This window comes from Bombus terrestris, chromosome 12, assembly GCF_910591885.1.
Source record: "Bombus terrestris chromosome 12, iyBomTerr1.2, whole genome shotgun sequence".
NCBI classification, from domain to species: domain Eukaryota; kingdom Metazoa; phylum Arthropoda; class Insecta; order Hymenoptera; family Apidae; genus Bombus; species Bombus terrestris.
In genome coordinates this window covers 7,887,578-7,911,173 of record NC_063280.1, presented here as the reverse complement: position 1 = coordinate 7,911,173, position 23,596 = coordinate 7,887,578, and the positions used below count along the sequence as shown (strand labels likewise).

At 35.6% G+C, this 23,596-nt stretch overlaps 3 protein-coding genes across 8 annotated transcripts in view; 1 reads left to right on the top strand and 2 right to left on the bottom strand.

Moving 5' to 3' along the window:
- The first annotated feature begins 565 nt into the window (after positions 1-565).
- Positions 566-7,877, top strand: LOC100651537 (protein lin-54 homolog). 3 transcript variants are annotated; one of them, XM_012315102.3, is made up of 12 exons: positions 566-872; positions 2,074-2,470; positions 2,531-2,851; positions 2,941-3,177; positions 3,315-3,533; positions 3,621-3,737; positions 3,838-3,975; positions 4,061-4,300; positions 4,368-4,573; positions 4,849-5,092; positions 5,172-5,368; positions 5,447-7,877. In XM_012315102.3, exons 2-12 carry the CDS (start codon positions 2,084-2,086, stop codon positions 5,628-5,630), a joined length of 2,490 nt encoding a protein of 829 aa, XP_012170492.1. In that variant the 5' UTR covers positions 566-872; positions 2,074-2,083; the 3' UTR covers positions 5,631-7,877. The 3 variants fall into 3 exon arrangements, with proteins under 3 accessions (XP_012170492.1, XP_012170491.1, XP_020721691.1); XM_012315101.3 differs by having other exon boundaries at positions 2,941-3,195; XM_020866032.2 differs by lacking the exon at positions 566-872 and adding an exon at positions 955-1,070 and having other exon boundaries at positions 2,941-3,195.
- On the bottom strand, positions 7,377-9,765 carry LOC100652207 (uncharacterized protein DDB_G0288805-like). Its single transcript, XM_003399805.4, has 2 exons — positions 8,526-9,765; positions 7,377-8,455 (listed from the first exon to the last, which is right to left on the bottom strand). Exons 1-2 carry the CDS (start codon positions 9,409-9,411, stop codon positions 7,950-7,952), a joined length of 1,392 nt encoding a protein of 463 aa, XP_003399853.1. The 5' UTR covers positions 9,412-9,765; the 3' UTR covers positions 7,377-7,949.
- Positions 9,766-10,045: 280 nt separating this feature from the next.
- The window catches only part of LOC100642295 (chondroadherin-like protein), a 168,527-nt gene continuing 154,976 nt past the window's right edge, over positions 10,046-23,596 (bottom strand). For all 4 annotated transcript variants that reach the window (XM_012315110.3, XM_048410959.1, XM_048410960.1 and 1 more), the window contains 7 exons: positions 21,566-22,321; positions 20,863-21,085; positions 20,543-20,682; positions 18,424-18,576; positions 16,158-16,338; positions 15,908-16,047; positions 10,046-15,040 (listed from right to left, as the gene is read on the bottom strand). In XM_012315110.3, coding sequence (XP_012170500.2) covers positions 14,772-15,040; positions 15,908-16,047; positions 16,158-16,338; positions 18,424-18,576; positions 20,543-20,682; positions 20,863-21,085; positions 21,566-21,914 — 1,455 coding nt within the window. In that variant the 5' untranslated portion in view covers positions 21,915-22,321 and the 3' untranslated portion in view covers positions 10,046-14,771. The remainder of the gene's footprint in view (positions 15,041-15,907; positions 16,048-16,157; positions 16,339-18,423; positions 18,577-20,542; positions 20,683-20,862; positions 21,086-21,565; positions 22,322-23,596) is intronic.

Genomic DNA, 23,596 nt, shown 5'->3' with positions numbered 1-23,596 from the left:
AACATGTATAAATATTGGAAGTAAGATTATAATCGTAAACAGAAAATATGTTTACAAAAAGAATGCATTTAAATGTTATCTGATTATCTATCCTGTTTTTTCAGTGATTATATAAAAATAAGCTACGTAAGAGATATTTAAATTCAATATATATTTGTATTTTAAAGATCTATTTTTGATCATTAGGAGTAGTTGATAAGTAACATTAATACATACATTTTTACTATACAGAAGTAGCTCTCTCTAATATTCGAGTAATTTCATTACTTGATTAGACGGTCATTAACTATCAAATTAGTATTGTGTTTCGCTATCGCAACATAAGAATATACGTGTATTTTTTAAGTACAGAATTCATTTGATATTAACGTTAATAACTAAGTTATTGCATAAATAAAAAGGTAGACTTTCATTCCTTTATTTAAGAAATAAAATTTGTAGAAATTTATAGACAGAAACATTATAGTTATAACAATATACAACTTTTCGTGAAATATTTTACATTCAAAATATTCAAGTTTTTGGAACACTTGGTTTTTTATTGGCCTAAGAGGGCGCTAAAGGGCTGACGTGTTTTTAGCCGCGGAAGGGTGAAAATGGCGAAATCGAAATTTGCAAAGTGCGCGAAAATATTGGTTGTTTTTGACGTAATATCCGATTGATAAAGTAAAACGTTTACTTTTGTTGAATTACATATAAGAAAAAATATAACTCTATAGTAACAGTGAACTTGTCATTCTCGTTTCTCTTTGAAATTTTAATACTAAACGACCTTTGGGTCTGTTTGTACACAGCGGTGCGTAGTGCACTGTGGGACAGCAATGGTGGGCGCGTGATTTTGAACAAATTCGAGGTATTAAAGGAACACCCAGGTATGTATTATAAGAACGATTAATTTATTCAGGAAAAAGTTTAAGTGAAATTTAAATGCTTGACGAGCATATAAGAGACATTTTTGTATTATTTGTTAAAATTAAAATAAGTTTCGTGGCACGCCCCCACCCAGCACTGTATGTACCTGATATGAAATGATAACTTATAGGTTAAGTTAAATTTTGTGCGATTATAAGGTGAATATTTAGGAAAAGTTCCTTTTTTATTACCATTTGAAATATTAAGTGTTTAATTTTTCTTCGTACATTAATGTCGATTTGCTGTGAAATCATTAAAACTATTAAAATACTTGGAGAAATTCAGTTCGTGGAAAATGGCGCGTTCAAGTAATAAATGGCGCTAATGTTCCTAAGTAGACTATCCTTCGAATTTTTCTTCATTATTCAAATTTTATTGTTCGAATTTTCGAAAATTCGAATTATACTCGGTCTTTATATTGTTGGACGTGCTTGTAGATAATCCTACTGCCCTTCGTAATTATAAAAGGCACATCTACATCTTAAAGATTTGAATTTTTGAATTTTTAAATCGTCGTCGATTCGTTTCGTTTTTAAGTCAATTCATAAATCGTTTTATATTTTTCCGTTGGTTTGCAATATTTCTTTCTATGTATTGTCTAACAACGTTTCGAGCTTTATAATATAAACGATTTACATTCTATGAATTTCTAACCTGTGTATCCATCAAATACATGTTTATGATGAAAGATACAGACATCTGGAAAACCTTTTTAACTTAGATAAAGTTATTTTAAATATAAATAAGTGATATGATGACATGATATTAAATATTGCTAAAATTGTTTATAGTTTATAATTTGATATTTTATACTAGCATATAGACCTGTGCTTAGGAATCTTTGTATCGTATGTTTTGTTTCCGTACTTAGTTATGTAATTAATGTCCTGGCTTTATTATATATTTAAGATTTTTACGAAAATGATAATTTTAAGAAATTATATATTATATGTCTATATGGCTTTCTTGATTGTAATTGTTGTTATATAGTTGATTATGTAGTTTGTTACAAATCTGTATATAATCCTACATTACATATTGTATGTAAAAAGAAATAATCTAAAAAGATAATATCAATACAAATTAAATGAAGTACATTATACGTATACTTATTTTCATTTAAAATATATAAGTTTCTGCAACAAGTAACATTTTGTATAGGGACGTAATCATGTCTATAAATAAAGGACAAAATGCTAGAGCATTGGTTGAACCATTAGCTCTTGATTCACGTACACTTGGTGATGGAGACTTGAGTGCACTGAGTCTATCGCATAATAATGAACAATATTCATCCAATGACTTTGAAGCATTTGCAAATATTCAAGCTGAGCTAGAATGCATGAATGCTGAAGAAGTTATGACAACGGATGAAGAGCATATAATAATTGGACGTAATATTGAGACTGAAACGATTGTACCTGATGTGGAAATGACTGAAGTTTCTGAACAAGCTCAAGATGAACATATTATCTATACAACAGCGAATCAAAATAATCAAAATATTGTATTTCAAACAAAACCAACGTTACAAAGGCTTCCTGCATCTACAGTACAGGTACACAGTATATAATACTTATGTTGGTTATATATTATTATTTGTTAATTATTTTAATAGGTAAAGTCAAATGTTGGTCAAGTTACGCAAAGTCAGTCGATTATGATAGTTTCTCCAGCTGGTGGTCAAGGTACTAGCCAAATCTTAAAAATTTCACACCCGTCAACAGCATCAGCTGGTCAATTACAATCATTAGCTCAGACTCTCATAACGGCAAAATCTGCTGATGGTAATATAGTTCAGTTAAGATCTGCACAACCTAGTAAGCCTGTAATGGCAACTAGTCATTCAGGAAATATCACATTAGGAAGTGTACAGAATGCAAAAACAGCTCAGTCTGCTATAAAACGTACTGCACAGAGTACCTCTCAAAATCGAAATGTAAGATTATTCGTGATATAATATTCGTTATTTTTACTGTATTTAGGATTGAAACATATATTAAGCTTCCCTTTTTACCATGATTTTAGGTATATACAAAAATGATACTAGCTGGAAATCAAGCACCATCAGGTCAACAAGTTCTTATAGCAAGTTCTCAAAATGAAAATCAACAAACACAAGCAATAAAATTTTTAAACAATAGTTCGTCAAGTCAAGATGTTACAAGTCCAACAAAAACTATAACATTAGCACAAGCACAACAAATGGGATTACTTTCCACTAACAAAGTTCAACATATTTTGCCCTCAACACCACAGAAACAAGTGAGTATAAAGAAAAAAGTAAGTATTATCTTCTTAATATTTTTATGAAAAGGAAGAATTAAAAATCTTCCAATTAATAAATAATTAAGATGTAAGATCTCTCAGAAATAATTAATTCGTGTTTATTTTTGTTAAAGGGAATAATTGTAAATAAATTAGTGCAATCATCAAGTTCTCAACCCTCTAAAATGACTATAGTTCCAAGTAATACAATTAAATCGCCAACAAAGATATTACCTGCTCCTACAGTAAACACACAAGTTAAAGCTTCGACAATTTCAAATCAGCAATCAACATTTTCCTCTTCTAATAAATCATCTGTTCAACAAAGTCCACAGAAAGTGATTATACGACAGGTTAGTTGTATGTATGTGATGCATATTTTTAATATAATTTTAATATTTTTTTAATATCTCTATGCTAATTATAAAATATTTTGATAGAGTTCTTTAAAACCTGGAACTGTCCTTGGAAGTGGACAAGTTATTAGAATACCAGCAAATCAAAACATTGTTACTGGATCTAATCAAGTACATCAAATACAAATGCCTGGCAGACAAGTAATATTTTTTTCATAAAATCAAAACAATATTTTTGCAATATTTTTCTTTGCATTAATATTTAAAGCCTAAATATCTTAAATATACAATACTTTTCAAGGTGCAATATGTAAGATTAGTTAGTACTCCATCATCAGGTACTACAAATGTTGTTACTGTGGGTAAAACGAAATCACAAACAACTTTACAAACTGTTGGAGTTGGCCAAAAAATAGGAGGTCAACAACAGATTGTTAAGGTTTGTAAAAATAAATCATAATCATCGAAAGATACTAGAAAATTTACTTATATACATCATGTTTTTTTTTCCAAACAAAATGCAGGTAGTTCCATTAAATACTAGCAATCAGCCATTAAGGACAGTTGCACCTAAGGCTACATTAACAGGAAGCGGGCAAAGATTATTAATTCCAGCAACTGCGACAGTAGCCAACCAATCAAAAAATGCAGTTGCTATCCCAGCATCTGCTTTAAGTCAATTAGCATCTGGGCAAGCTGTTCTTTCAACTAATTCGAATGTGGGAAATATTGTAGTTTTACCAGCCCAATATATTCAGCAACAGGTTTAGTATATTTCTTTCATTAGAATATTTGTGATACGCATAGAATAACATTATTTATCTCTTATAGCCAACAGATGATGTAAAATTGAAATCTCAACAAGCAACATCTGGTTTACTAGGTAATTCACAAAATTTGCAGACTTCAACAGGGACTTTATCTGTGGGATCTGTTATAGAAAGTAAAAGCTCTCAAAGATCATATACCAGTGTTGAGCCAAATGGTATTCGGCCAAGAAAACCATGCAATTGCACTAAATCACAATGTCTTAAATTGTAAGTATAACATAAGACTGTAAACTAATTCACATAATTTTTGAATATATAATATCATTGTTATGATTCTACTTTTAAAAACTGAACATCAGGTAGTGCTTTTCATTTTTTTATTATGTTGTAAAATGACAGTCCACAATAGATGTTATATTACGTTTTTAATTAGAAGATTGTTTTGTGATGTAAGAAATATTTGATTTTGACATTAATACATTATTATTTTAATTGCGTTTTAATAAATGAAAGCAATAAGTCGTAAATATGTTTTGCTGCAGATATTGTGACTGCTTTGCGAATGGAGAATTTTGTCATATGTGCAACTGTAATAACTGTTCTAATAATCTTGGAAATGAAGAAGAAAGACAACGTGCTATTAAGTCCTGTTTGGAGCGTAATCCAAATGCTTTTCGTCCAAAAATTGGCAAAGGTCGTGAAACTGGCGATGATATACGTAGACATAACAAAGGTTGCAACTGTAAACGAAGTGGATGTTTAAAGAATTATTGTGAATGTTACGAGGTATAATAAATAGCCATAAACATAGATGTTTTTAAAAATAATAAAATATTCTCGCTAAAATATTTTTTTATTTTACTAGGCTAAGATTCCTTGTTCTGCTAATTGTAAATGTATAGGATGCCGTAATGTAGAAGAACCGAATTTAGAGAAGAAATCTTTAAAAGACCTAGCTGAAGCAGCTGAAGTGAGAACTGCACAACTTACGCTAAATAAGACAAAATTACAATTATCGGAAATGGCTTTTAGGCCACCTGCTACATCAAATACTGGTGCAAGGTATGTTTAAGAAATATTGAAAAGGAAGGAAAAGATAGAAATATTACGAATTACATGCTTGTGATACATATTTTACAGGCAACCATTTAATTTTTTGACTGATAAAGTAGTACAAATAACGTGTGAGTGCTTAATGGCGCAAGCTGATGAAGCAGAACGTAACATGTTTGATGATGAAACATCACAAAGACTTATAATCGAGGAATTTGGTCGCTGCCTCAAAGAAATCATAGAATCAGCACACAAAGCTGAAGCTACCTAGCAGGTACATTCTAAGGGAAAATATAATGTTCAAAATGTTCGAAGTTTGCGAACCTATCCTGAAGTCACAAAATTGAAGATGTTAGTTATTGGTACTTCTTAATTTGATAATTGGTCATACCAACTATATATAAGTGTTACATACCAAAGATAATGGTGAAAGGTATTAAAATATTATACATTCAACCGTTTTCTTATTTTGTTTTATTAATATATAAAAGGCTTCTTTTATAATCGTAAATTGCATATACGTACTTTCGAAATTATAGATATGTTTATCATAGCATAGTGAGTGTTCAGTTATGTGTGATTAAAAAGTCTATTACTAAATTATTTTTATTTTCATTGAGAATTTGATAAAAATAATATAAAATTGGTTATTATTTTATTATGTAATATATCAAGAATATAAGAGTAAGTTTAGAAATAATACGGTTGAATGAAATTTCACATGAAAATTTGTAACACAAATATATAAGATAACAAAAAATATTTATATATTTGTCAATTACATTTTAAAAAGATTTTATTGGAAATTAAAGTAAGAGGCTAAAGTAGTAAGAAGTATCTGTACATTAAATGTTCTATACTTCGTATCCAAATTTGAATTTCTAATTAATTAATTCTTGATTAGCATAAAAGTTCAGATGTTTTAATGAAAAGAAATGCATGTATTCATAGAATATTGGATAATGATGGAGTTTTATGGAATAGCGAAAACACTCAATTTTTTATCGCTAGGCAATGTGATTAATGAGCTCAAAATTAAATGCGTTTAATATAATGGTTTATATTATTTAAGATTTCCATATTGCATGTTAATTTAATATATTTATCTTAAATCGAAAAAATGATTTTTCTTGGTTAATTTCAGAATAGCTCGGTGTATATATGTTAGTTTAAAAGTTTACAAAAAAGAAACATTAATTTCCGATGAAATTGAATTTGTTTATAATCGTTATCATTATCAAAGATATTTGAAAAACTTACGTTATTTGTAAAAGTAAGAGTTACTCCAGTTATTCCTGAATAATGTTGTATTTTTATGATTTTTTCTTTATCGATGTTCTTCGTCTATAGCTAACATTAACAGATTTTTTAAAAGGAGGTTGGGAAATTTTCTTTCATTGCGTTATGTTTGTGCATCTTATAATTAGCATACTTTTGAAAAAAATATATTAGGACATTTCCGTACATTTTCTTACGATATGTAATATCGCACAACTTCTATCAATTCTAAAATAAAAGTTTTTCATTCTGCGTTGCAATAAATTGTCTCTTTGAATTTAATTATTGTATATTATTTAATATGAGGAATTATTTAAATAATTAATGGTGGAGCATTACAGTGAATTAAGATATTGAGAATGCAATTGTCTAATATATAAATTAAAGATTTGATAGGTACAGATAAATGGATATTTCTCATCATGTGTTGACTTTATTCATCACTGCAGTAGTAATAATATCTGTCTACCATTAGAGGTGATTAAAGTATAACTTTTATGTAGCAGATTAATATAAAATATAGAGAGTTTATATGTTATATATATGGAATAGTGTAAGAACAAGTGTAATATAGGTACAAACACATATAAATACATATATATTCATAAAATTCATACTTCAAATGATAATGTTTATTTTAAGTATATAAATTGTACAGATTCATAATATAATAAGATAAAAATTGTGTGAATAGAAATTGAGGCATTTATTTAGATGTCTCAAAAGAAAATTACGGTAATGAAAAATTAATCGTATGTTTCTATTTGTTACATGTCATTTGTATAACAGATTAAATATAGAAATATAAATTTAAAATTAACATTACAAATTTTGCAAATGATGCTGATATATGTATAAGAAACTACTACTATGTACAGATAATATTTGTATATCTACGTATATCTTTATAGTTTGTCCTCTGTACATAGGGAGAAAAAAATCTGATATCATAGAGTTTAATAAATAATTTATTCCTTTAACTTAGAAAAATTTATTTAAATGAATAAATAATTTCATGATCACAGTGTACAATTAATATGTAAAAAGTTTTAATTGATTTAAAAATTCCAATATAATGTAAATAGATAATACATAAATTGTAATCTTATTATATGTTATTTGATATCAGATTTTTCATGATGGTGGTTTACATAATGTTAAAGTATATGTATGAAGATAATGTATGTATATACATGTCGGACACATGTACCTTTCAATAAATCTTACATTTACATAGCAAGCATTGAATTATATACAAAAAGTTTACATTATACATAAAAATACGTGTATTTATTTCTATTTTAAGTGCTTATTAAAATTTCACTATTTTTTTAGTCTTTTTATTATCTTTTTCGTCTATGCTATTTACGTCCCCTCCTAGGGATTCTAAATTACCATTTGCAATTGTATTTACTGTAATGGTATTTTCTTCCTTTTCTTTAATCAAATCCGGACAGTCCTTCTTCAAATGTGTAACATCTCCACAAATTTTACAAGCTCCTCCTTGAGGATAAATTCCTTTAGGATTATCGGGGCATTGTTTAGCAATGTGTCCTTGTTCACGACAAATAAAACAAGTTGCATATCTGAATTCCATTGGCTTAGCTACTTTACACTCGAAATGAGTATGTTCTGTTGATCCACATTTAAAACAGATTCCAGTTCCTGCTTGTTCTGATCCAAGTTCAGGACAATCAGATAAATTATGTCCAGATTTACGACAATGAAAACATACACATTTTCTAATTCTAGCTAGTGCTTTTTCAGCTTTTCTCCTTTCCAGTTTCATTGCTGCATTTATTTCTTTTTGTGGAATACCTACAAAATGATGAAAATGATTAAAAAATGTTTAATACACCATTATAAAAAGTTTACTAATACAATGTACCTTTCATGATCATTTTCTGCTTTAAATCACTTAGTCTATCTGCATCTTCTTTTTTCACTGGAAACCCGTCAAATTTCACAATTTCTAATTCCACACCATTAATGGTTATTTTTGAAGAGGCTACGTCTGGTTTTCTTCTTTTGTGTTCCTTATCATCCCGAATTTTAGGTGGTTTCCTCTTCCTTTTCTGATTGTTAATCTTTTTCATACCAAACTTATTTGGAGTATTCTTAAAGTTCTGTGATTTAATTGGAAAGTTTTTATTAAAACTTTTTTGTGGTTTATTAATTTCTTCATTTCCATTCTTGTTATTATTTGTATTTTTTGGTTCGATACTATCATTATTATCATTTTCTGTGGTTTTGGATACACTTTCATTCAAATTTCTTTTCTTTGTATTGCGTTTTTGGCGTTTGGAAGGTATATTGTTTTCATTTTGTGATTCATTCATATTGATTACTGCATCAATATTATTTTCCTTAATTTCCAATGTATTGCGTTTATCCTTTTTTCTTTTCTTATTGTTATTTGTATTATATTGATATACATCTTCTTGGTGTTCCTTACTTTTTATTTCTCCTACAGGGTTATCTTTGCTAATAGTCTTCTGCTTTTTCTGTACTTTTTGCATCATTACATTATGTTTTATTTCAGAATTGTTTGGAAATTCTGCCCATGAACTATTAGCATTTTCAACATTATTAGTAGTAGTTGTATTTTGTGTGTCACCCAGCAATTCTTTAACAGTTTTTGTTTCTCCAGTAGATTCTTGTTTTTTTGATAAATTTTCAATTAATTGTTGTTTCATTACATGCCATGGTGTAGCTTCATTGGGTATTTTTTCATTTGAAGCTTTTGAACCTTTAGCTCTTGCATATCGAGTCATGATTTAAAAATGTTGAAAGCCTTTATGGTTTTAGATAATTAAAAGTTACCAGTTTGATTATTATTGTTAATGTTTATTCATAAATGAACAATATTGGTTTTAAAATATGTACTTTTACAGTTTTTAAAAATTGTAATATAGATGTAATTATAGTATTTTATCAAATAAATTTAGCAAACTGCTTTACCGTTTATTTGGGTATGCCATTATTAACAATCATAAAACAGTTATAAACATTTAAAGATTAAAATTCATTGTAATAAATTCCGAAATAATAACCCAGTATGTATTTGTTACCTTCGTCACGCGTAACATAACCTTATTTTCTAGCACGTGGATGCAGATAAACGATGTTGATTGGTTACTCGATTGGAATCGATTGTTCGAGTGTGATCTGTTGCCACGATCGTTCGATAGATCAATAAAGTATTTGAAAATACAAACTTTTATATTTTTTAAAAATAAAATACTCTTCCATTTATATTTATTGCAACAAGTAATTTGATTATTCCTTGATGCTTATATTGTTGTAAAAATTAATCAATTATAATGTATACTTGTTAGTACAGCTAACTATAGTATAAATGAAAACAGACAAGGATTCGGTAGAAAGGAAATAAGATAACGATGGTCATATGCTTAGGTACCTTTTATTCGTTTTGAAAGTTTCACATATACACGTTAATTGTTAACGACATAATAAACAATGACATATAGACATTAGAATCTGAGTAGATGCCCGTATCACGGGCCTTTGCGAGAAAAAGATGTTTCGTAATACATATCACGTAATAATTATCATTATAGTGACCATATATATATGTAACAATATTTATAGACATATACAGACGAATTTTATGTGTGTATCTGTGTTTTACATAATATTTATATTTATATATTTATAATTATATTTATATATATATTTATACGTTGTAACACCGATATGTCATTTTAGGCATGGATTTTCCGTGTGCGTGTGTACGTGTGTATGTGTATGTATCCTTTGCGATAGAATCCTTCTTTCTCATTCGTATTTCAATTTCACACGAACTTCGTGTGGCTTTTACACAGATTAATTATCTACTCTTAATCAAAGAGGAAATAACATATAGGTATGTAGGTAGTAATGTGTCCGTACATGTAATCTATCGTACGTGTATCCTATGTTTGTAAAATTATTATTTGTACGTGTGTATATGCTTGCATGTCTCTCGCGTGTATGTGATGTTTACCAGCGTATACAGTAATTATAAATTGGAGAAATTTAAATGATTTTTTGAGAGGTAACGAAGCGGACAATATAAGAGAGCACCGAGATAGATACAAGTAAAGATATCCACCGAAGTTCAATGAAAACAGAGAGAAAGAGAGAGAAAGAGGGAAGGAGGGAGAGAGAGAGAGAGAGAAAGAGAGAGGAAGAGATAGATAAATAGAGAGAGAGAGAGAGAGAGAGAGAGAGAAAGAGAGAGAGAAAGAGAGAGAGAGAAGGACAGACAGAGACAGAGACAAAGAAAAGCTCCGTTCTTGAAGTTGTTCATACGAACAAATCCTTTCTTGACATTGTGTATTTGTTCTCCGTTTTTACTTGCATTTTCTCTTTCGTTTCGTTAAACTGACGCTTTTTTAATTTACGTTTACATGCGTGCACATGCATCTCTGTATGTATCATGTGTACGCCAAAGAAAGGTTTTCAGAGTATTACGCGCTATAATTGAAATAAATATATGTATGTATATATATTTATATAATGTATAATATGGCTACGCCGTGAACGGCTCGTCGGCTGCGCCTGCAACGACTTCATCACTGTAAGACACTGTACAAAAATACCGCTTATAATAATTAGTAATAATAACAACGCAGCCGGCGAGACTAAAACCTACGGCCATCAGAGATATGTCTCGACATGGTTCTTTGGGTGTCTCCGACGCGAATACGCGCAAGCGACTAGCCCGTTTCATCGTTCTACGATCACCTAAAGGGATATGTTTCACTATGTGAGTCAGGAGTCCCTTGGTTTTTCTTTTGATAATATGTCAATGAAGAAGATAATACAATTAGAAAGAAATCTATGATCCGTCGATATTATGTACCAAGTTCTAATAAAAAGTTTTTGAGAAAGTCGCGAATATATATGGTACTGTTGATAGGTAAAATGAAACAAGAGACCGATATTGCTCGACAAAAGCTAAGATCAATGCGGAAACGGATATACTTATATATTTTTCTACTTCTTTCCCGTCGATTCAGTCTTTAATCTTGGGATCTAAACTCCTGCCTCACTGGATAAGTGCGTCTATGCTAACGTTACTATTCTTTTTATTTCTGTATCTACTGGTATTTTTCGTCAACTTATAATCATTCACGTGCTGTCGTTCGAGCGAATCTTTTTCTTTTAACAAAATAATTGGCATCAAAGTAGTAAGATATGAAGAAAACGTATCTTCGATATGCCTCCTGAGGATCCTAAGCTATGTGTAGGGCCTGCAAAGAATACCACTCGGCGTATCGTTTAAATGAAGCTTAATATTTTTTTCAAGTCCCAACTAATAAAGAAAATTCGTCAGAGAAGAAAGTACTGGACAATCATTAAATAGATACTGGGCTGAAATAATCTGCAATGAGATTATTCACTTGTAACAACAGCACGTAAATAACAACTTTGTATTTTTATATCGATGAAACTTCTTAGAAAAAACATCCAATGCGTATATGTATATATATAATATATAGGTATATAATATATCTTTGATGATCGTAATAATGTGTATATATATGTAACGTACATATATTATATATATATTAACAAATAAATTCTCTTAAATCTCACGTTCACGATATGTATATGATCTTTAGAGATTATATCAGTGAAGCCTTAATTAACCATTATTTTACAGGTAAAATTTTGGGCGTATAAATGATATGTGTGTGTTGTGTGATATTGGCACGAACCTTCTCCCTTTTTTGATCGAAGGAAAAAATATTTTCTTAATATCTTGTCATCCCTCCGATACCTTCCGTATAACTCAAAACGTTTTGAAAGAGAAACTTGATTTATTAATTAAATAAAATCGGTCAGATCGATGTTTTAAATCATACGTAGTATCTGTTTCGAGGACAATCGATAATTCGATAATAAATCGTATAAATTTCGAAAAAAAAGGAAAACGAATATTTTTGTGATTTTCCTTCGATTTCCATTAGGTTTCATAGTGGTTCGTGTCACGACGTAATATTATCATTAATCTAATTTCGATATGCAGTATATTATTCGTAATATTAATGCCTTAATCTTATTACTTTTTTATTACTCTATTTATCGAATAGTAAAACACGATGTACTTTCCATGTGTAACTTATTTACGATTCTGCGTTCTGTGAACGCATTATCGATAATTAATAATTATATCGCGCGGTATAAAGTGTACGAAAGGTGTTCGATGATGGTTTACCATTTTACCAACAAATACTCGCAACGGATTGATCAACCCACTCATATGATATACATATATCTCTATATCGTTTAATGTAATCCGACAATATAATAATTACGTGCAGGATTTGTCTCTATACTTTCTTCGTTTCCGCGTAACAATCGAATTTTCCGCGTTCGTCGAAAAATATTACAAATATCTTTGACGTTTGCCGCGCGTATCGAACGAACTTCGAACACGTTTCGCAACTCGAAATACAAGCATACGTGGTGTGTTCGCACGTCACAATCCGTGCGTTGCTATAATAAAGAGGGGAATTTAAAGCGTCTAGTTGAAACGAAGGATGGTGCGGCAAAAGCGTAACTGCGACGTACACGATCGTTTTGCCGTCTCATCTCGCGGCGTTGCTGAAAGACGGTGTAATTTTATCACGCGCCGTATAAGTGTCGACGTCTAGAGCGCAAGTAGAGCCTACAAAACAGAAGCGACAAGCCACTTGAATGATCGCGGTCGTGCTCTACCAGAATTGACAAGTGTCGGTTTCCTGTTGAGTATATTACGTTTCATCAGCAGTCGTTATTTCATTTCGACCGGTCGGTCCTTTGTGAATGGAGTTAAGCAGCTGAACGATCTCAAGATATCACCGGCAAAGATTGCAGGCTAAAGAGCACGCCTGAATATCGATTACCCGATTACTCCGTTTCCACCGAATATTTATCGGCCGAGTAACGTAATAAATTCGCGATTTTTCCTGAAATAACGCAAATACCGTGGAACCGATATCCAGATAATAAATTAGCAATGTAACTTTGTATAATTTTCAAACCGGAACTAAATACCTTTATATATATACCTATTATATAAAATAGGAAAAATTAATTTATCGTAAATACCGTCGGTCAGGCTGTCTGACGAATATTTTCGCAACTTTCAGCAACAACAGAAACTGGAGATTGACGACCTATCGTCTATATTGCTATTACGTGAGATTGTGACGTACGAAGTGCTAACATTAAGAAATGTCGACGATATCGTCCCAATGGTTTAAGGAACGCGTTGATATGTATAAGATGAATGTCCGTGGATGAGTGACGGCTAAACTATAGACATTCGAATTTTCTATCAAGTTATACTACGCATCTCGCATTCGTGCGAGCTTTAACAGACATCCATAAAATACTTGGCAACGATCTTGATATGTAACGTTCGATGAAAAAGGCTCTTACAATTATTTATGATATCGAGGGCTCCTTTTTCACCCTGTTATCGTACGTCGCGATCGAATTCTCTCTTGCCCCGTTTCGGATATTCTTTGACCGTCGTTCGTTCCCGATGGAACACCTACGATTTCGACCTTGGAATTCGACCAGTCAGACGCGACAACTGAGATGTACACGGGTGCTGTATTATATTCAATCGTATCGTTTTTCGGCTTCGTTCTACTCCTGATCGAACGACATCGTGCTCGATACGTTCTTTTCTTTTCCCTTCGTCTTTCGTACGATAAAAAGGAAAAGTAGCAATAAGATAACGAACATTGAAAAAAAAAACATCTTCGATTTCTTTACGATTCAACGATACGATATCGCGCGCAAACATTTCCCACGACTTTCGACCAGCTCTCGATACATTTGCTCGTTAAGTAGATTTACTCGAATTGCGCAGCAGTGGAATTGCAATGGTCGAAAGTGAGACTACATAAAGGATTAAGCTATAAATCGTTCAATCGTGTCACGTCTCCGCGACCGTGGCATGATTGCACGACGACAGAAGAACGATAAATTCGCTGGCCAACGAAAGTGGAGCAAACGAGGATAACGCCGCCGGTAGCAAGCATTCGCGTTCGCGAATCAGGGGAATAAATTCGCGCTAGGGGAAACTGAGATGTTCGGACATAACGTGACATAACGGCATCGAATATCGCAGTTAGAGCATAGCAACGATGGCCACTGTTGCTATTTCTAGCATCATATCGATGTAAACGCCGCAGCTGCCAGTCGACGAGGTTCTTCCAGCGTTTTCACCGACGCAACCCATTCTCTCCAACGGTATGTTTTGAACGGAGTACTCCCGATGTTCGTTGGGCATGGTGCACACAGTGCGCTTCCTCGACATCCTCTCGTCGTCCTTGTCGCGTAAATTCCCCAACCAAGCGGTGTACCATCGTAGCTCGCAGTTGCAGATCAGAGGGTTGTCTGTGGAAAAAGTGCAAGTGGAAAATGTTTCAGATAAATGTCCAGTGTACGTATTTATTATTTCGTTTCTTTTATTCTTGGATATACTTCTAGTCGATCGTTTCCTCGATAGCTTTTATTAGTTCGGGCAACTGTAATTTCTTAAACGACTAATTCATTTTACGCTGGCTATTGAATCGTTCTGGCGAACTGAGATACCTTTGTGGAGAAAGAGCTTGGTTCGATTGCGGCCTGTTAAGCTTTACGATGTTGCAGGAGCAGCGCTCGTTCGTAGGTCTTACAGGGCATTATTTAAAAGGAGTGTTTCTCCGTTCACACGATAATGACGTCTCTTAATGACTACCACTTCTCCGAGTCGCAGTCGCTGCATTCTGAATCCTCCGACTTAAAAACTCGTCGGCGAGTTCGTTAACTAACTCTTGAAATATTTTCCTCCACTCTTCGCGATATTTCATTCCTATACTTTTACTCGATGACTGCTTTCATTTACGTTTCAAATCCTTCCCGTTTGTCGTTCAATTAGACACATTCGTGGAATTATACGAAACATTGTACGAGTCGTTAAAATTTCATAAAAGGAAATGCAGAGCAAAGACTGGCAATTACAGGGACTAGGCTTTTTAATTTACCACGCTATTTGCGCCAGCCTGAGCCTGTCTCTTCGTAATAAGCAAGTAAGTTCCCGATAATAAGTTTTCCGTTTTCTTTCCTTTAACATCGAGTGATACTAATTACGCGAATATCGCGCATTTCCTTCCACAAAATCGTGTTAATCAGGTTGGCTTCTAAGAGGAACATGGCTCCCAGGAACATGACTTACGCGTTGCCCTCTCTCCAAGGAGGTTCGAACGGATCCTTGACATTTACCTGTGATATCGATGTGTCGTAGGGTGTCCACGATATTTTCAGTCACTTCCTCCTGTATGTGCGTGAGCTTGTTGTTCTGCAGACTCAGCGTTTCCAGGGAGTTCAAATTTTCGAAAACCAAAGGCGGCAGCACCTTGATTCTAAAGAAAAGGAAAAAGAAAAGAGAAAGAGAGGAGAACGTTGCCGTTTACGATGATAGAATTCTACAAGAAGAGAATTATCGTTTTCTTAACGAAATAATAAAAATTACAGGTTCTTCTGCAGGTTGAGAAACGTAATGGAGTCACCATATCCGGTGAAAGCGTCCTCCGGGAGCACGGTAATGTTATTGGCCTTTAAATCGAGGTGACGTAATCGATGTAGACGGCGTAACGCGTCGCTCGGCACCGAGTGTAAATTATTATCGCCCAGTCGCAGATATTGCAGGTTCTCTGTAATTCGATTAAAATATAATACGCGTGAGCGTAGTCGTAATACGACAGGTTTTTGGGCTTGGGAAACGAGGCTAATTAATCGACGGTGAAAGAGAACGCAACGCGTTTACGTTGAACGTAGGGAAAATTTCGTTCCTCGACGATTCCAATTCGTTCGTTGGCTGCGATCGATACGCTTTGTTTCTTCACATTCTTTAAATCGTTTTCCCCCGATAAGGTGAGAGACGTGTGTTGGATGATCGCGTGATGACAAGTAATTTGGATTAAGTTATTTGGATTATAGAGGGCTGCAGAGCCATAAACGCGCTGATATTTGCCCCGTTAACGGCATAGCACGCGTAAAAATGGTCGTCTAACGCTTTTTTTGTTTGTTTACAGCAAAGCGTAGCTCGCTTGAATTGCTATTACCATCGATCGATTATTGGAAAGTTTATTTATCGAATCGTTTCGTCCTTTTCTGTTTATTAACGTTGAATAATCGATGTTTCAAACCAGTTATCGAGCAAAGGAATATCTTATACGTACAAAGTACGCCTTACAAAGAAAGCGCGAGCCGCGAGCTATCATTTAAATTGCAATTTCAGATGCGACAGCTGCTATACATTCGTCTATTTCAGGCTGTTTTCGTCGAATTAAGGAATGTTCATACACAGAGTGTCTTCGAAGTTAAGCGGTATAAGCGGTTGGCTGGTGATTCTACGTGTAAAAATAAGCAGAAAAGAAGGAATAACGTTTCTTCGTTTAACGCTTCGTTTTCGAGAAAAGTGAGTCTGAAAATCGGTTGGGTAACCGTGTAAGTTAATTCTTCCATTTGTAAAACTTCTGTTCCTCTCCGTGTCTGTATTCTTAAACATATTAAACACACTATTAAACGTACAATATACATTGTCGATCGAAATTTATGGAAACGTACAATTGAGGTGCACGCGTACCTCACCGATTTTCAAACTCATTTTTCTCAAAAACGAGGCCTCGAACGAAAAAACGTTATTCTTTCTTTTCGACTTATTTTTGTGCGTAGAATTACCACCCGATCGCTCGTACCATGATTTCAGACACATCCTACGTTACATATCGTATAGCGGATTCGTTGCAACGCGTTACGTTCGGAATGGTGCCGGCACCATAGAATATTGAAACATGCGCTTTAAATCAGACCGTTCACACTATTCGCCACGGTACGTGACAATCCGTGCTGTACGGTATAATTGACCTGTAATCGTCGCACAGTCACGATGTAGCAAGGTAATATTTCATCGACGTGCATGCAACTTTCAAGTTTCCTCGATTCCGCCCGGGGCACAACGTCCATTCGATCGAGTCTGCTACCTGTTTGTACGTCAAACAGGCAGACTTCATCGCATAATCATAGAGAAGTTCAATCTGTTCGCTAATTCCTCAGCGAGGAATATCTAGGATCCTGCCGGAAAAAGGTCATCGAGTTTGAAAAGAGCGACGACTGTTCCCTTCAGAATAGCCTTGTCATAACGTGCCTCTCGTTTAACTTCCTCTCTGCGAGATTATTTCCATTGAATTTACGTAAATTACCCTTTCTTTTTTAAATTTTTTAATCAAATTTTTAATCGAATCACCGACGGTCTTTTTTTCGCGAAATTACGTACGAAGGCAGGCAGGCACTCGCGAATTTCACCGACGTTCCACTTATCAGCAAATTGTCGTTAAACGGGCGTTCGACGCCGACAACGAGCAACGAAGATTTTTCCGCAGGATCATCGTTTCAAATTTCTACGTTATAACGCAATGTTAGACGATCGAACGATTTAATATCGTTACGTGCAACGATCGTTCTCGAACCAGATAAGCGATTGAACGGTTACAAAGGCAGTTTACGGGAACTGTCGGAAATAATTTCGATTAGCACGGTTCTCGCGACGTTGGCTTTTGCCGTCGACGGAAAATCGAGATCGACGCAGCTCGGTGTACGCGTTTGATGGAAAATCGGTCGGATAATCGGTTATCCGAGGCGTGCGAGGCGATGCGATAGAAATAATGGCGTTTCGCCGAGCGTGCCACGTGCCGAGACGTTTCAAAGGAATCGCATGAAATCGTGATTAAGCTTACCCTCGAGACCGATGAACGCATCCGGATCCACGTGTGTAATTTGATTTCCGTCCAGCTCCAAAGAGTTTAATTGCGTCAAATGGGCAAACACGCGGGCCGGCACTTCACGAAGCTGATTGTGCGCCAGTCCTAACGAATCCAGGCTTTTCAGACCTGATAACACAGGGAAAAGAGAATTTTTATCGGCACGACTAACGTGTTCAATTGAACAACAATTACATTATCTGCTAATATATATCGTTTCAGCTTTCGTCAAGGAATGGTCCCGGTTTCATGATATTTTACAAAATCCATAGTTTTGCATATAGTAATTTTACCAGTTTCATATACCGTAACGATGTATCCTGCGTTATTACAGTGAATCCTATTGTAACGCGGCAGTAATAGGTGCCGCGTTGTATCGACATCGTGTTTCGAGCGAAAGCAAAACAGCGTGATGGAAATATTCGTGTTATACGAACGCTGTCCAAGTCTTCTATTAAGTCGCGTTATATGGAAATCGTGTTACGAGAATATCGCGCTGTAGAATGGCCGCGGTAATTTTTCCACCGTGTTACGTGGAAACCGTGTTTTCAGAGTACATGCTGGTAATATCGAATTAAAAAGATCATCAGGTATGCGATGAAATATCCGCAGCAGCGAACCACGAATAAGCCGTACTCTTAAGCTGAGCTTGCGCCGTCAGACGACTGTCCGCAGACACGTGTCGCAGACAATCAGCGTCCGTCTTTCGTGGAAAATCTGCAGAAGGAACGACGCTGATTGGCTGCGGTACGTGTCTGCGGATTATCGTTCGCAAGCTTTGGCAAGATAGCATGGTAATTGCTTTCTCTGTGCAAAGTAAGCTAGGTTCGTAACACGATCGTTTAGGGAAATTTATAACGAAACATTAGAACGAAAGATCTAAAAAGAGTGTCTAAGATACGCGTCAGGTAAAGAGAGGTTTCCCAGGATTTGTAGAAACGCTGTCGTTGTTATTGGTTCAGGCAACGACTCGTCGTCCCATTCATAGATCGTAAAAGGTAGAGAGGTGAAAAAGAAAGAAATAGACAGATTCGAATAGATAGATTTGTTCTTTTTCTATCGCAAGTCTGAAAATAGAAGTCGACAGAAGAAAGTAAAGCACGGGGTTGGAGCGAAGGGTCGGTCTCACCCTTGAAGAGGCACTGCCATTGCGCGAATCGATCTGCTTGAAAGTTACCACGCGGCCCTCTTTTTTAGAGACGAGCTAATTCGCGTCTAAGAATAAATACAGATATTAACTCTATCGATGACCTTATTGCTCGCATGCGAAAAGGTCGGCGATGCACGCGCGTGCACGCACTGTAAAGTTACGAGGTTAATCGAATATAAGTGGATTACAGTCTAGTACTCGAGCTAGGAAGTTGGTATAATAAGACGAACGAATCGCTTTCAAACGATACGAAACTCTGATTTCAAATGGAATCGTTGCAAGTCCGATGGATGAGAAATACCAAGTTCAAAGTAAAATCCTCGAAGCTGCGAAGATGCACAGACGCGTACAACGAACGCAATCTGTAAGAATAATACAAGATAATCATAGTGCTCGTTACGATAATTCGATAAGCGAGCCAAATCCCTTTCCACCCTTTTAATTATTTTCCTAAAAATATGAATCTTCACGAGCATCGATAAATATCTCTTCTCATTTTAGCGTGAATTCTTTGCAATAAAACTGTGTAAGAAATATTACCTATTACCATACGGCGAATTTTCATGTGATTATCGCATATTCGAAGATACTAGCGAAGCACAGAGTGCACATATCGAGCGGAAACACGTAAAATATTCAAAGTACGATATTTCATTCTTTTTAGTGGTACTCGTAACGATATGAATTTGCTTAAACGTCCGCTATTTATCCCGACAGCTCGCTTCGTAATATTGGTCGATGGGAAAGTTCGTTCCGATTTTTAAGGAATTTGGTCGGCGCAAAAAAGATTGGGAAAAGAGCATTTAACAAATATCATTCTACTTCAGGAACGCTGCAACGCGAGGAGCTCGAGCCGTACGTGGCGCGTTAACGTCAACCGCCCCAGAGGAAATCCCGAGCTAAGTCGAGGAATCGCAGGGAAGGCGGAAACGAAAGTAGACGTACCTTCGAAATCGCCTTCCTGAATGGCCGTGATCCTATTCTCCTGCATCTCCAACTTCTTCAGCATGTCCAGAGTGCGCAGCGCCGGTGTCGGCACTTTGGTCAAATTGTTTCCTCCGAGATTCAATCTTCTCAGCTTCCGGCTACGGTTCAAACGTATCCTTTTACTTGCAACTTAATTCTACGACGCTTGTTTAAGTCAGTTTTTTTAATCGATTAATCGGAAGTGATAAGGATCGAAGTAATGGAAGAAAAAGCGACGTAATGAAATTCGCAGCCAGGTGATAGGTAGCAGGTGGTTGATTCCAGCTGAAGTAACTTACTTGTGCAATCCTGTGAACGCGTCCTCTTCTATGTAGGAGATCTCGTTCTCGTACAGGGAAAGAATCTCGAGGGTGTCGAGCCCTTCGAAAGCCTTTTTGTGGATGTTTTTGATCTTGTTGCGGTTCAGGTTCAGTATAAGTAGATGTTGAAGATCCTTCAAAGCGCTAGACGGCACCGAGAGCAAAGCGTTTTGCGAGAGGTCCAGCTGCGTCAGGCCAGTCCCTGCGAAACGCCGCGATAAACCACATTGATGAATTGCTTGCGCTTCGTCGAAAGGGTCAGGTAAGAGGCGAATTCGCGATGGAACGTTGGAACAGTTATCAAGCGGTTTTTCATTTGCGAAGAATGGAAAGATACTTAAAAAAAGAAAAAAAAAAGAAAATACACCGAAAGGTAGGAAGATGTCAAAGCGTAAATAAGAAGAACGTTCAAGGTCCGCATATGTCTCTACTTAAACGCAAAGAGACAGGAGCAAAGACGAGAAGAAGCGTATCGCTGCTTGAATTTACCGCGTGATCGGGTCTGAACGAGCAGCGAAACCGTTTCAGACGAAGGAGAACGCTGTTGAGGTGGCGATTGAATTAAAAGGTTTTTCCGTCGGTCGATTTGAGAACAGGGAGAAAAAGAGGAATCGCGAGACGTTGTCAAAGGGATGATCGAGACGCTCATTGGGCAAAGAACGAAGAAGCGGAGGGTACTCACCGATGGAACTCAGAGACGATTCCTCGAGCTTCGACAGGCTGCTATTGTGAATGGTCAAATGGCGGATGTCGAGGCCGAGGAACACATACGGCTGCAGCTTCGGCAGGTTGTTGTGCCTGAGCCTCAGATAAAAGATCACCGCGTTCGTCCTCCCTTTCAACTTGCTCATCACCTCCGAGATGTGAAGTATGTCCGTGTACTCGCATACGATGTCCAAGCCGGATTTCTTCAGTGTGCAGGAACAGGGCGAGATTTCACCGTGCGAAGGGCAGTTGACCGATTGCGCGAGGCTCAGACTCGTTGCCAGACTCATTGCCCAAATCAATGTCCATAAGCTGCTCTCCTTCATCTTTTTGTTCGACTACCTGCTGTTTACTCGAAACTTTATCGAAATTTTATGAAAATTTGATCTCGTAACCTCTTTATTCCCCTCCTCCTCCTTCTTCTTCTTCTTCTTTTCCTTCCTCTAGCAGATTTCTCTCGCTTTCGTTTTGTTTTCGCTTAGCTGTTCGAAAGAAAGGACTGTTTTCGTCGTTTCAGTCTTGTCGTTCTCGGCGTTTTCTATTCCCCCCTATCTCTCCCTCTCTCACCCTCTCTCACACACTTTCTGTCGGCTGCTTCTTCGCACCACACTCGGTCGGCTTCCTCTTTCCTGTTGCTTCGCCCTCTCTGTTCCTGTACCTGCAGCCTGCTACTTAGCCTCTGCTCTTCTCATATCCATTGTTCGCTCTTCCGCGGTGCACCGGTACACCGAGTCTGTAAACAAAGAGTGTAGGTGGTTAGAATTTCGTTGCGGCTTTGGAATTTGGTCGCTGGTAATAATTGCGCGTGAAACGTGGTCTCTTTTGTGCATTGCTGGAGATACTAAGAGGAATCGATTCCACCTATCGGTAATGCTGGGTCTCCCGTTACGTTAAAATGGCAAGATTTAACGGCGAAGGCGATCGATACGCGAGATTTCCAATTGCAGACGGTCGTACTTGTAGTTTTATTCCACGTTACGAGATTTTATTGACATGTATAGAACGTGGACTGGCTACTGAAGCTCGGGTGGTTCGCGTCTCTGTTCGGTGGAGGATTAAAGTCGATTTGCTAATTTTCGGTAGCTAGGAATTTTCGTATCGACAATTCTAATTGCAAGAAGCTCTATTTAACAATTTTTAGTTTACTGTTATTTAACAATTGTATATAAATCTAACAATTCACAATCTCGTTATAGCTGAAGCTACAACAATTTGTTAATTAATTAAGATTTTATAACAAGAAATAAGAAGTAACTGCTTGGTTCTTACATTCTGCGTCGAACGCAACGCTTCTTATTATCTCGTCGGATGAATTATCACTGAACGATGATGTTATCTGTCCGGAAACGATGCAGCTATCGAAGGAACTGTGAGAAGCGACGTTACGAAACTGGAAAACATCGCGTTACTTCAACCGCCAATTATCACGAACTGCGGATCGTTTCTATCGCGCTATTTTGCAAAATCGTAAACTTCTATTCAAATTCTTCGTTGGAACCTCGACTTTTCCGCTTCTCGCGTATCCGTGGCAGATCGATAGATAATTGGCGATCGGTTCTACCAATAAATAAAAATAATCGCTTGCGACAAGAGTATTCGGCGCGAAGGAAGAGATAATCTTCAATTTTGTTTCTTCTTCGATTCTTTCTCGAAGAACACGCCATCGTACGTGAAAAGCAAGCCCTTCGAGGCAAAGATTCTTCGACGATCAGGATAATTAGAGTTCTGTTTCAGTCGCACGAGCGACTCGGTCCCCAGATTTTTGCCACAGCGAAGATATTCGAGACACGTTTTGCTCGCGTGTGAAGCGATACATCGGATGCCAAAAAAAAAAGAAAAGAAAGAGAAAACAGAAAGTTTGGAAATAATCTCGGAACGAGAGTCTGATAACATGGAAACGAGATGCTCCTATGTTCGTAAACGAAGAAATAATTTTCGTTTAATAAACGTAGAGAATTCGTAATAAATTCGAGCGGCTTTAAACTGAAGTTGTAAATGATTGGAATTG

Coding starts and splice junctions, on each gene's coding strand:
- LOC100651537 (XM_012315101.3), top strand. CDS start 2,084: ATGTCTATAAATAAAGGACAAAATGCTAGAGCATTGGTTGAACCATTA. Junction 4,301..4,367: donor CCCAATATATTCAGCAACAG/GTTTAGTATATT, acceptor TATCTCTTATAG/CCAACAGATGATGTAAAATT. Junction 5,369..5,446: donor ACATCAAATACTGGTGCAAG/GTATGTTTAAGA, acceptor CATATTTTACAG/GCAACCATTTAATTTTTTGA.
- LOC100652207 (XM_003399805.4), bottom strand. CDS start 9,411: ATGACTCGATATGCAAGAGCTAAAGGTTCAAAAGCTTCAAATGAAAAA. Junction 8,456..8,525: donor GCAGAAAATGATCATGAAAG/GTACATTGTATT, acceptor ATCATTTTGTAG/GTATTCCACAAAAAGAAATA.